Source organism: Zootoca vivipara, chromosome 8, assembly GCF_965207765.1.
Source record: "Zootoca vivipara chromosome 8, rZooViv2.hap1.1, whole genome shotgun sequence".
Lineage (NCBI taxonomy): Eukaryota > Metazoa > Chordata > Lepidosauria > Squamata > Lacertidae > Zootoca > Zootoca vivipara.
In genome coordinates this window covers 33,277,135-33,290,849 of record NC_142591.1, presented here as the reverse complement: position 1 = coordinate 33,290,849, position 13,715 = coordinate 33,277,135, and the positions used below count along the sequence as shown (strand labels likewise).

The window sequence follows — 13,715 nt, the reverse complement described above, 5'->3', positions numbered from 1 at the left end:
TCTGAGGCACAGGCGGAAGACATCTGTGAATCAAAGTGTCATTACGGGCATTTGGAGATAGTAGCAACGCAGCAGTCCTCTGCCAGCTTTTGATAAACATGTTTTCTAGGCCATTAGCATTTGTGGAAAAATGACTCAAACCTCTTCTTTTTTTCCAAAGGTCAGTTTACAGTATCTGACTTAAAGGGCTGGTCTTTGTCTTTTACTGCTGATCAAAAAGGACACGTTTGACTTTTATTGGGTTATTTATTTTCTCAAAAATATTTGAAGCGTCTTCTTTGCTATTTGGGTTAGGCAGCATCTTCAAAAGGGGTGGGAAAAGGTTTTTATTTGCCATTAGCATGTCCTGCCTTTTAAAAGAAAAATCATTTAAGGGGCTGTTGCTGAAAATTTTGAACCCATCAAAACGCTGCGGTGGTGAGGAGGAGAGGCGGATCAAGGGTAGAATAACAGAATTTATCTTTTTAATTTTCTTTTATTGAGAGATAGAGATATAATTAAAATAGGCATCATCTGCCTTGGCACATTGAAAGTGAAAATGTATCATTGTGGAACATCCAAGTGGTAGAAAAGCCATCCAGACATTACAGAAGTAAACACACATGTACACATTAGGACAGTGCTCATTATGAATTGCTTGTGGCCAACAAACCACAGTCCGAAACCACGGCTAGAATTTAGACTGTGAATCTTGTCTTCACCCAAATCCGTGATCCTGTCTTAATCCTAGCTCATTCTGGCGCTCCAACCCAGCTGCCCAAGCTGGTTACAGAGAGGCAGGGGGAGGTGGGGAGAAGCTGCTCACACGGGTAAATGATTCCTGCTGGCCCTTTTCCAGATCTTCTCTCTATCCCCTCCTCACAGACAAGTCCTGCCTCTCTCCCCACCTCCAGTCTGCATTTCTTGCTCCATTGCAGCCTTGCAAGGAAAACAAAATAAAATAAAGGGATGGCAGGCAATCCAGAATTCAAGCTGAAAGTAATAACGGACTGCAAAACTGTGGGTGTGGGTGGGTGGGTGTTAGGATTTTAAGAGTTTTTAAAGGGCAAAAAAAAATCTCACATTTTTCAAGAAGGGGTAGAGATGAGGCAACATAGAACTGCAGTATCCTTTTACAAGAAATAAATGGTGCTATTTTCAGCTGTGGCAGAGGTACGGTATGTGGCAACCTGGCATAACACCTCACTGCAAACAGAATGGCCCAGTGGGAAGTATGCCGCATCATGGCGTGACTTTCAATAAAAAAAGGAATGGCTGTTCCTACTGGTCATATTCAAAGTATATTCTAAAAACCCAGTTCTCAGATTTTGGTTCCACTGGGAGAGGCATGTGCAGAATAGGGGTTACCCAGTGAGTTCTGAGGACTTGGACTGTAATCCGGGAGTCAAGTGGGGACAAGTTGTGCTTTGAACTCCAGACATCTGCTTCACCAAGGAGAAGCAAGGCCGGCTCTACCATGAGGTAGAGTGAGATAGCTGCCTCGGGCATCAGATGCTGTGGGGGCAGTGAGTGGACAGAGCTGTGTGTGCATGTGTCATGCAGCCTGTCCTACACCCCCTAAACTAGCTGTTCTGCATGGATTAAAAGCAGGCTGCATTCTGAGGCGCTGCATTCACTGTAAAACATACGAGTTTCACGGTGCTATATAAACGGTTCACCAAAGAAAGTTTAGGAACCACTGCTCCATGGGGATCTCATAAATGTGTATATGAGGTGTATAAATAGTGTATATGAGGTACTTTGGACCACCTTTCCAAACTCAAAGGTTACCTTCTGAGGCCCTTCTCTGGGTGCTCTCACCAAATGCAGGGAAATAGGCAGCTACTTTTTAGTGATGCCACACATATTGTAGAACGCCTATCTCAGATATGCTCATGTGGCCCCCAAATGTTGGTCTTTTTGGTGCCAGATGAAGACTTTTTTCATTCTGCTAGACTTCTTTTGTCCTTTAATTTTAAAAATATGTTGACACTTATAATATCCTTACACTGCTGCTCTTCACTGTTGTTGTTTTCTCTGTGGCTTTTAAAATCCATTTTAGATTTTACTTCATGTCTTATTATTATATTATGGTGGTTGACCTCCATTTTGTGAGCTGCCAAAGGAGCTTCAGCTCCTGGGCTGTACAGAAAAAGCAGTTAACAAATGAATACATACATAATGTGCTACATAAATATATACTATTATCTTACCACGAAGCAGTGCTGGAGGGCAGAAAGCAGCCAATCAACTGGTCTTAAATCACACAGAGGAGAAACACTATTAATTTATAGCTAATGTTAACAATCCCTTTGCAAAAAAAAAATCTGGTTGTATACCTTGAGAGTGTGTTTTGTCAACTGTTGATGAGAAAAAACACTCTCAAGGTTTTTATGCAGATCACAATGACACCTTTGTGGAATTATCTCTCAAGATAAATTATATAATATTAGGAGTGTATATATGTATATAAATATTAGTCACTTTTATTTAAATAAATTTCAATTTCTCATCATACGTAGGAATTTCTGTGAAACCACATGGGGAAATTACCGTGCTGCCAGTGTCACATTTAATATTATGATAGCAGTAAATAACACAAACAGTAAAATAGAAAAATAACCTCCACAGATTTGAGACCCCTGGTTTTTGTTGTTCTAGTTTTTAGAAATTCTTAAGCAAGCATCAAACTGCTGAATGCCTGACATAATACAAATGCTAATAGCTTGCACTGATATTCTGGCAGTACTTGTAACTATTTCTCTGCGGGATTGGGAAATCACTGTGTTACTAGAAGGAAACAAAACTGTGCACTTCTCTCCTGAGAATAGAAGGCCAATTTAAAATGTAAAAGCCAAAGCTCCAAACCTGCCCCAATTCCATTGCATACTAAAGCATTCATAAGGGAATGATCTACTGGGGCCAATAAAGCTCTACTGCAAAAGAGAAATAAACCGAATATTCAAAATTAGAAGATGAATAATGCTTCTGCGTGTGAGAGAGAAATACAGAGGGAGAGAGAGAGAGAGAGAGAGAGAGAGAGAGAGAGAGAGAGAGAGAGAGAGATTGTATGTGAACTACAAAAAAGCATTCTTTGCTTACAATGTAATATTGTGACCCACGCTGGCAAACACATGCTAAAATAATTCCAAATTTCTACTAATTATAATCTGTGGGTTGGGTAGAACTATAATCACTGAACTATTCTTCTGAATGAAACCTGAATGAAACTACTCTTGTCCAAGCAAATTTAGTGTGTCTAAATATCTGCACCAGCACTTGCTTCAATACAGAGATCGGAAAAGAGAATGAAAGGTAAACTAAAACACAAAAGCAACCATTTGAATTCCTATGATGATATTATTATTATTATTATTATTATTATTATTATTATTATTATTACAGTATTATTATTATTATTGACAAAAATGTGTGTGAATGGGGAATGCAATGACCAAAAAGTATGTATGAAAGTCTGGCAATAGAGTGTCAACTGTCCTGGATGAAATATCCTAATAAATAAACATTTTGCAATTCCACCTTACTTTTAAAAACAAGCTAAAGGTAAAGCAGCCCTCCTAATTCGTTTTAACAATTTTTATATTTTCCCCCAAACTGAATGTCGATACTGGTGTTCTGAAACGTGTTAAAAGGCTATTGAAAACCTTTCCTGCCCACAGACTATTTCCCACTTTCCTTTCTTGTTAATAATTTAATTTTTTAATGATTGGCCAGGGGTATCTAGTGTTTTCAATCTAGATTAAGGGAACATGTGAACTGCCAGCAGTAGGCAGAATGGCCAATCTAATGACCAAGGCTGGGGCCTGTGATTAACAGCCCAACTTGGCACACATATCCTAACTCCAGAAAATTAAAGGGTGGCCCATTAATTCTGGGCTGCATCAATAGGAGTATAGCGTCTAGATCAAGGGAAGTAATAGTACCACTGTATTCTGCTCTGGTCAGACCTCACCTGGAGTACTGGGTCCAGTTCTGGGCACCACAGTTCAAGAAGGATACTGACAAGCTGGAACGTGACCAGAGGAGGGCAACCAAAATGGTCAAAGGCCTGGAAACAATGCCTTATGAGGAACGGCTTAGGGAGCTGGGTATGTTTAGCCTGGGGAAGAGAAGGTTAAGAGGTGATATGATAGCCATGTTCAAATATATTAAAGGATGCCATATAGAGGAGGAGAAGGGTTGTTTTCTGCTGCTCCAGAGAAGCGGATATGGAGCAATGGATTCAAACTACAATAAAGAAGCTTCCACCTAAACATTAGGAAGAACCTTCCTGGCAGTAAGATCTGTTCGACAGTGGAATTTGCTGCCAAGAAGTGTGGTGGAGTCTCCTTCTTTGGAGGTCTTTAAGCGGAGGCTTGACAGCCATATGTCAGGAATGCTTTGATGGTGTTTCCTGCTTGGCAGGGGGTTGGACTGGATGGCCCTTGTGGTATGATTCTATGATTCTAAGCCAAGCTTCTGTGTCCAGATCCAGAAGCATGATTGCACCAGCAAGACTAATGACATCACCACCAAACATCTGGTAGCCATGTGTGGTTGGAGCCTGCATGGCCTTTTCTACTTGTGGGAAGCTAGAATATAGAACTGGTGGGGGGGGGTAGAATTTGGGAAACATTACATGGGGTTGGGTGGGAGTAGCCTGAGTATGACAGTATAATCAGCATCCAGGAGTCATGTGAGCAGGACCCATACTGTACCTCTTCCCCATGCTGTAATTGACCATTTCAGAAATGGGGCAATGTTGTCATGGGGAAAAGTCAAAATGTAGACTCATCCTCATGCCTGGAGATTCTGGTGTTATTTTGCAACATGGGGGGAACTGCGTAGCAGTAGTTCCAGAATTATGAGGTGGCCCGTCCTTAAATATATTACTGCATTCTTCCACAATGGTCAAAAAGTAAAAGCTTGTGCCTTACTCGGGACTATATTTGTATCCACAACTGGCCAAGCTCATTCTTTCACCTCTTTGGTATACATTTTTTAGAAGACACTTCTAAAAGCCTTTCTACTCAATGTTGTTCTTTAGTCGTTTAGTCGTGTCCGACTCTTCGTGACCCCATGGACCAGAGCACGCCAGGCACTCCTGTCTTCCACTGCCTCCCGCAGTTTGGTCAAACTCATGTTCGTAGCTTCGAGAACACTGTCCAACCATCTCGTCCTCTGTCGTCCCCTTCTCCTAGTGCCCTCAATCTTTCCCAACATCAGGGTCTTTTCCAGGGTCTTTTCTACTCAATAGGCAGGTATAAATGAGGGGTGTTGAGGTGTGTGTGTGTGTGTGTGTGTGTGAGAGAGAGAGAGAGAGAGAGAGAGAGAGAGAGAGAGAGAGAGAGAGAGAGAGAGAGAGAGAACAGAAGGAACTTTTCTAAGGGCATCTTGTTAGATTTATCTAGCTAACAGTTAGTTAAAACTTTCTTATTTAGCCAGTAAGGAATAACAGCTATATTTAGCTTGCTAAGAGAATTAGGAATGAAAAGCCTTAGGATTTCTCAATGGATGTTTACACAAGGGCCATGAACAAAAGGAAGCAGATTTCCATATCAGTTTATACACACAGAATCCAATAGGGAAAGTCAAATCCTTGAAGATGAGGTACCTGCTATTCCCTTACCCATTTACTCTCTTCTCTCATGCATGACCATCTGCACCTGTTGTTTTATTATTGTCTTTATGTTGTGAAATAACTCATTGTACACAACTCAAACCCTAAGTCACAATGCACAGCCTTACCAGTGCATTCAATAAAGCCTGTTCCCTCAAAGACTCTTCCACAAAGAAATGAAAAGAAATATAAAAAATCTTAGTTCTTTGCACTGAAGACTAAGAACATTTGTATATCTACCTTCTGCTTAGAAACGTGTGTAGATGGAACTTTCACCAGGATCAGCACCAGAGAAAAGGGAGCAATTGGCACAGTGCTGACAAGGGGCTCCCCCCCCTCCCAACACCCCCTCATCACTAGGGTTCACATTCAAAGGCTGCTGAAAAGCTGGATCTACACTGACCTGTTTAACGTTATTTGAACTATGTAAGACAGGGGTCAGCAAACTTTTTCAGCAGGGGGCCGGTCCACTGACCCTCAGACCTTGGGGGGGGCAGACTATATTTTGGAGGAAAAGAAGAAGAACAAATTCCTATGCCCCACAAATAAACCAGAGATGCATTTTAAATAAATAGGACACATTCTACTCATGTAAAAACACCAGGCAGGCCCCACAAATAAACCAGATATACATTTTAAATAAAAGGACACATTCTACTCATGTAAAAACACGCTGATTCCCGGACTGCCCGTGGGCCAGATTGAGAAGGCAATTGGGTCGGATCCAGCCCCCGGGCCTTAGTTTGCCTACCCATGATGTAAGATATATTGTTCTAAAAGGTCACAGTGCATACTTGTAATTTAAATCGTCTTTGTTACCTTGTTGTTGGTTTATTTTAGTCAAAACACTTCTGGTTGCTCCGCAGCACCCTCTGGTGTCGCATTTTAACAACAAGAATGTTAAAAGCAATGCATCATTGTCCCTCTGCTTTACCACAATCCTTCCTTAACCTTTTCCTAACATTAAAAACATGAGTGTAGATCCACCCCAGGATTCTGGTGCAAAGGGCAGTGAATGATGGCATGGCCGGCTATACCAGTGAGGGTCTCTTCCGAGCCCCAATTTCCAAATTCTCCACGCCTCACGTTCTCTAAAAGGTATGTTTATTGCACACAAAATAAAAATGCCATTGAATTTGCACCAATAGAATTCAACAGGACTTACTCCCAGGGAACTAACTGGAGCAGGCATCCCCAAACTTCGGCCCTCCAGATGTTTTGGACTACAATTCCCATCTTCCCCGACCACTGGTCCTGTTAGCTAGGGATCATGGGAGTTGTAGGCCAAAACATCTGGAGGGCCGCAGTTTGGGGAAGCCTGAACTGGAGTAAAGTTGCGACAGTTAAAACAAGGGAGGTAATCTAGTTTAAACATGGTGATTAATACACACCCTTTTCACAAATCCAAAAGGTCAGCGATAGTCATTAACTGAACAAAATACCATGGAAAAGCAGTTATTAGAACCCTTACCAGCATGGTCCACTACAGGGCTATTGGCACCCCATGTTTGGTAGAGAGTGGCGAGATCCTTTGGAATGGAGGTCTTAAAGATGTTCAAAATGTCCAAGCACTTCTCGTGTCCTTCCGACGGTGGCTCCTGTTTGGTGGAATGTACAGGTGGGAGAGGCCCTGCTGTGTTAGGCTGGGACAGCATTAGAGGACTTGCTCTGGATCCTGCTGTACAATTGACCAGCGCCCTCGCCTCATTCTCTTTCTTGGTGTTCGGATCTTGCTGAGGCACAGGTGGGTCTTCTTGCACAAGGTATGGCTCAGCTTTACACGGGGGGAGGTACTGAGGCGGAGAGTAAAATTTGGCCTTCCCTGGTTCTGAAGTGCAATGCTTGCTTAAAGGGACAAACCCAGCACTGACTTGGGGGACGGTATACTTCTCGGCGAGTTTGCTGTTGGAGGGCTGTGAGTTGGGTTTAGAGACAATCACCGGGGAAGGCGCCAAACTTACGCCAAAGCTCCCTGCCTGCAGCAACTTGGGGTTTGCTTCGTATTTTGCTTTCAGTTGGGGCTGTTGGGATACTGTGCTGTTTTGCTCGTGGGTGTGGTTCAGTTTGGGCTGCCTGTACCCATCTGTGCCTGATGACCGTGGACCATAGCTACCAGTGGGCAGTGGCGCATCCTTCTGCATAGCCCCAGGCTTAGCAGTCATAGCAGAACCAGAAGAATTATTTTTAGGTCCCAAACTTGGCACCTGAAGGCGTGTGAATCTGCTGACAGGCAAAGGCTGGCATTCTTTACCACCAAGAGCAGGAGGGGGTCCGGTGCGGCCACTTCGTGCCATGAAAACGGCGTTGTGTTTTATGCTCTTGAATCCATTTTGAAGGACCCAAGGGGGAGCCACAGAGTTACAGCTGACCTTGTGACAAATTCTTTTGTGCATCCACAGGACTTCTGGGTAATAGGTCTTATGACTGCAGTAAGGGCACGGGTGGACAATCAAAGCAGCCTGTAAGGTTGAGGTAAAACTCGCATTGCATGAATCAGCCCTGCTTGACTTCTCACTTAGATCTAATGGAATCTTCTCTGGGAAATCTGCACTGTCAATTAACACAGGGTCTTCACAAATATCAGGAGGATTCTCCTCAGAGCCCTTGCCCAGCGGGGTTTGCAAATCCAGTCTCACATCAGAGTACGTTGGACAGAGTCTAGAAGCAAAGTCAACCGTCCTACTGGAGCAAGGGAAATTGTGGCTTTGCTGAAATGCCGACCTCTTTAAATCCTGGGAAATTTTGCAATCCACATGTTTTGGAAAGGGTTCTCTGGTCTTGTTTTCTGGTATAGATGCCACCAAAGACAGCTCTGTTTTAGATTCACTGGCATTGTTTTCTCTTGTAATGTTTCTCCCATGGTTGAACTGTAGGGTTGCCAGAGGTGCTTCTTCAGAAAAACTGCAAAGGTATGGCTTCTTACCTGGAAGGCACACATAAAAACAGAATTACTATGAAGACAAAACACATGCAAGATGCAGGTTTTCTAGATAAATATCAGAGAATGGGGAAAAGCTTCTTTGGGTTGGACAAAGTCACAGCATACCACAGCAGCCCCACAGGTGGGTGATTCTCATGCACACAGTGAGCCCCTGCCCTCCATGAGACTTTCCCACCTATTGCTTTCAGCTCAAGGGACCACCACTGAAAGGAACTGGGAAACATACAAGTAGTGGATTTCTGTGTGCGCTGCTTATTGCAAAAGTACAAATCCCCCATTGCACAAGCCCACAGTGAAGCTATCATCATCATCATCATCATCATCATCATCATCATCATCACTATTCTTACTACTAATACATCTGTTAGTCACTTTATAGAGAAGCCTCTAAGTGACTTAATTGGATAAAATGCAAACTGATAAAATCAAGTGAAAACCAGACACTTTAAAGCAATATGCAATTCCTAAAATGGCCATCCCATTACACAATCAAAATGCTAAGTCCTTCCCCACCCCACTAAAAGATGAGCACTACAGAAGAGGCTTAGCTACTGAAGGCCTGAATAAACACAAAAGTATTGGCCTGTAACCTAAATATTTATCATGATAGTGCCAGGTGGGTTTTCCTGGGAAGAGTATTCCACAAACCAAGACGGGGAACACATCACTGATCACATGTGGTTCCCCTCCACACCTCTCTTGGGTGATGCACACAGCGAAGTTACCTATTACGTTCACATTATTGTTTTTGTCAGTTGCTTTATTCAATGTGTGTCTGAAATGCAGGGGCGTAGGAAGATATGGGCGGGCTGCCCTGAGTGGCGCAATCCCATGGGGCGCCATCGCGGCTGCCTGTCACGCCCCTGCGCACGGCGCACCATGTTCCTGGGGGCAGTGCGCCTGCCCTCCGCCGCTGCTGAAATGAGTTACATTAAAATTAATTAAGAACAACCCCCATTCTTAAAAACACAGTTTTACAATTAAAAGGCAGGTCTAACATATCCAACCCCACTAAAAGGCCATAATCGCACCCTTCAAATTAAGGGCCAAAAGAGAAAAATCTTTGCCTGGTGACTATAGATCAAAGTGGTGCCAGGTGTATCTTTCTGGGGGGAGCATTCCACAAATAGGGGTTTGCCACTGAAAAGGCCCATTCTCGTGTTGCCACCCTCTGAATCTCCCATGGAAGGGGTACACGAAGAAGGATCTAAGATGATGGCCAGAAATGAAAAACAATTTGAAAAGCGATGCAAGGATTCAAGACCAAAGAGCAGTTCACACAGTCCTGTGGGTTGATTTTTCCTCAGGGCAAATTTTCACAGATACATGCCTGTATCAGATAACATGGGAAACATACTGTGTGGGCAAATGATACACATACTTTGCCAGTGATTTCTGCAACCACAGTGACATGTTTGGGCAATGCTGTAATTGTGGACATTCTTGCTTAGTGTACAGAAGTATTCTTGGTTCAAATGGTATTTTCCCAAAAACCATTTAGGAAATACCGACCAGAGAGGACAGTTTACTCAGAGAGAAAAACAACCCAAAATCACATGAGCCAGTCCTAGGGCTGTGCTTACTTTCCTTTGTATAAAACAAGCCCGAAGGAGGCCCCCAACCCGCTAACAGGTTCTTGTATGTTCAGTGGAAACAGCTGGCCCTGGCAAGTATTAACCACTTCAATTCCAACCTGATAATTGCCACCTGCCCAGATTTTAACATGTCTGAATTAATTTTAAAATGTATTTTAATTAATTGATGTCTGTTTTTATGCATATTGTGTTGTTTTTATGATGTTAGCTGCTCTAAGCCCGACCTCAGCCGGGGAGGGCGGGATACAAATACAAATATTTATTATTATTATTATTATTATTATTATTATTATTATTATTATTATTACTGTTCTCCTGCTCCATTTCTAGTAGTGAATACAGAAAGGTCAAGATCTGAGTTTAAACCGTCCGGTTGTAATGTCTTAAACATAAAAATCAATTTAGTTTCTTGTTGTCTCAATATTTTTAGGATATCCTGCTTGTGGTATTTCTTGGGTGTGTACTGCCATAAGCCAAAAAACATTAAATCGGAGTCACTGTGTTTCATTTGTAAAAAATGAGGTGTAAGAGGGGCTTCCATCACTTTATTGCGGATGCGTGATCTGTGTTCTCCTATACGTACCTTTAGTGCCCGCGTGGTGCTGCCTACATACAGTTTGTTGCAAGGGCACCGTATGCAATAAACTACGTTCTTGGAGTTGCATGTGGTCATGGAGTTGATTTTAAAAGTGAACTGCATATGTTCACTTTTTATTTCTTTTACTTGTAAACTGTAGGGGCACATATTGCATGAGCCGCATCTATAGTGGCCTTTAGTGACAATGGATGGTGATTCCAAACAATCAGCTTTGACCAATTGATTGCGCAAAGTTCCTTTCTTCCTCAACCCTAAAAGGGGGGGATCTTTACAGCCAGGTATGTCTTCCACAATATGCCAATGTTTATATATAATGTTTCTAATGTGGCTGGCCAGGGGTGTGAAATCCATCCCCATGACCAGGCGGCTGGGTTTTCTGTTTTTAATGCTATCAGACCGTGTTTCAAGCAAATTTTTTCGATTGCGACCGTCTACACGTCTGTATGCGTCCTGTATGATACAATTAGGGTAGCCCCGGTTAACGAGAGCTTTTTCTAGCTGATGAGCCGCATTTCTATAGTCTCTCTTGTCCGTAGCATTCCTTTTCAGTCTGATTAACTGTCCGTATGGTAAATTTCTTTTTAAATGAGAAGGGTGACTTGAAGAGTAATGGAGTAGGGAGTAACAATCCGTTAATTTCTTATACGGTTTGAATGCCAAGGTGTTTCTATTTGAAATGTAGACCACTACATCCAAAAATGGAATTTCTTTTTTATGATACTGACAAGTAAATTTTAGATGGGAATCCAATGTGTTCACCCATTCTTGGAATGCAATACATGTTGCTTCAGATTTAAAAATTATGAGCAAATCATCAATGTATCTTTTAATCAGAATGATGTCATTTGTAAAGGGGTTAGATTCAGAAAAAAAATGTTTGTTTTCAAAGTCAATCATGTGAATGTTTGCTACCGATGGGGCCAATGCCGCGCCCATAGCAACCCCCTTGGTTTGGATGTAGAAGTCATTTTTATACCTGAAGAAATTATTTTCAAAAACAATATCCAGTAATTGGATTAAAAAATAATAAGGAGGGGTTTGTTCTTGTCTGGAACGTAGTAAATTTTCAATGGTCCCTCTTATGGTCTCTAGTGGGATATTAGTGTAGAGAGAACCTACATCGAGTGTTGCCAGGATCGCTCCTCTAGGCACGGGAAGGTCTTCCAGTTTAGCAATGAGATCTTTAGTGTCTCGGATATATGTGGTGGTGGCAGTGGAGTATTCAAATATAAATGAGTCTAGGTACTTGGATAAGGGTTCAGTGAGTGAACCAACAGCTGAGACAATAGGACGGCCCGGGGGTGGTGTGATATTTTTATGGAGCTTGGGGAGAGTGTAAAAGATAGGGACCCGTGGATTTTTACAAAGTAGGAACTCGGCGGTTTGTATAGAAATATAATCTAGCGCTAGAGCCTCATTGACCGTGATACGAATAAGGTTAGAAACTTTCTGAGTGGGATCATAACTAAGAGGTAAATAATATCTTCTGTCGGCCAATTGCCTGTTTATTTCCCGTTCATAAGTGACTGTGTCCATTAAGACAATAGCCCCTCCTTTGTCCGCAGGTTTAATTGTGATGGAGCGGTCATTCGCCAAGTTATGAATTAGCTCTTGTTGTTCTCTAGTTATATTATGTCTAGTAGGGATATGACGTTTTTCCAATCTGTCTAAGTCTTTTATAATTTCATGATGAAAAGCTTCTATCCTAAAATCCTGGTTATGGGGGATGAAGGTTGATTTGGTTTTAAAAGGAGTACTAGTGTCCAAGGTATCAGTGTTGGACTGAAATAATAATTTTAGTTTCAGTTGACGGATCATTTTATACACATCAATGCGAGTGCTTAGGGCCACCACATATATCCGAGACACTAAAGATCTCATTGCTAAACTGGAAGACCTTCCCGTGCCTAGAGGAGCGATCCTGGCAACACTCGATGTAGGTTCTCTCTACACTAATATCCCACTAGAGACCATAAGAGGGACCATTGAAAATTTACTACGTTCCAGACAAGAACAAACCCCTCCTTATTATTTTTTAATCCAATTACTGGATATTGTTTTTGAAAATAATTTCTTCAGGTATAAAAATGACTTCTACATCCAAACCAAGGGGGTTGCTATGGGCGCGGCATTGGCCCCATCGGTAGCAAACATTCACATGATTGACTTTGAAAACAAACATTTTTTTTCTGAATCTAACCCCTTTACAAATGACATCATTCTGATTAAAAGATACATTGATGATTTGCTCATAATTTTTAAATCTGAAGCAACATGTATTGCATTCCAAGAATGGGTGAACACATTGGATTCCCATCTAAAATTTACTTGTCAGTATCATAAAAAAGAAATTCCATTTTTGGATGTAGTGGTCTACATTTCAAATAGAAACACCTTGGCATTCAAACCGTATAAGAAATTAACGGATTGTTACTCCCTACTCCATTACTCTTCAAGTCACCCTTCTCATTTAAAAAGAAATTTACCATACGGACAGTTAATCAGACTGAAAAGGAATGCTACGGACAAGAGAGACTATAGAAATGCGGCTCATCAGCTAGAAAAAGCTCTCGTTAACCGGGGCTACCCTAATTGTATCATACAGGACGCATACAGACGTGTAGACGGTCGCAATCGAAAAAATTTGCTTGAAACACGGTCTGATAGCATTAAAAACAGAAAACCCAGCCGCCTGGTCATGGGGATGGATTTCACACCCCTGGCCAGCCACATTAGAAACATTATATATAAACATTGGCATATTGTGGAAGACATACCTGGCTGTAAAGATCCCCCCCTTTTAGGGTTGAGGAAGAAAGGAACTTTGCGCAATCAATTGGTCAAAGCTGATTGTTTGGAATCACCATCCATTGTCACTAAAGGCCACTATAGATGCGGCTCATGCAATATGTGCCCCTACAGTTTACAAGTAAAAGAAATAAAAAGTGAACATATGCAGTTCACTTTTAAAATCAACTCCAT

At 42.0% G+C, this 13,715-nt stretch overlaps 1 protein-coding gene across 3 annotated transcripts in view; it reads right to left on the bottom strand.

Annotated features, from left to right (window-relative positions):
• The window catches only part of ZNF516 (zinc finger protein 516), a 118,272-nt gene that overhangs the window by 15,696 nt on the left and 88,861 nt on the right, over positions 1–13,715 (bottom strand). For all 3 annotated transcript variants that reach the window (XM_035126324.3, XM_035126325.3, XM_088676264.1), the window contains exon 3: positions 7,071–8,522. In XM_035126324.3, coding sequence (XP_034982215.1) covers positions 7,071–8,522 — 1,452 coding nt within the window. The remainder of the gene's footprint in view (positions 1–7,070; positions 8,523–13,715) is intronic.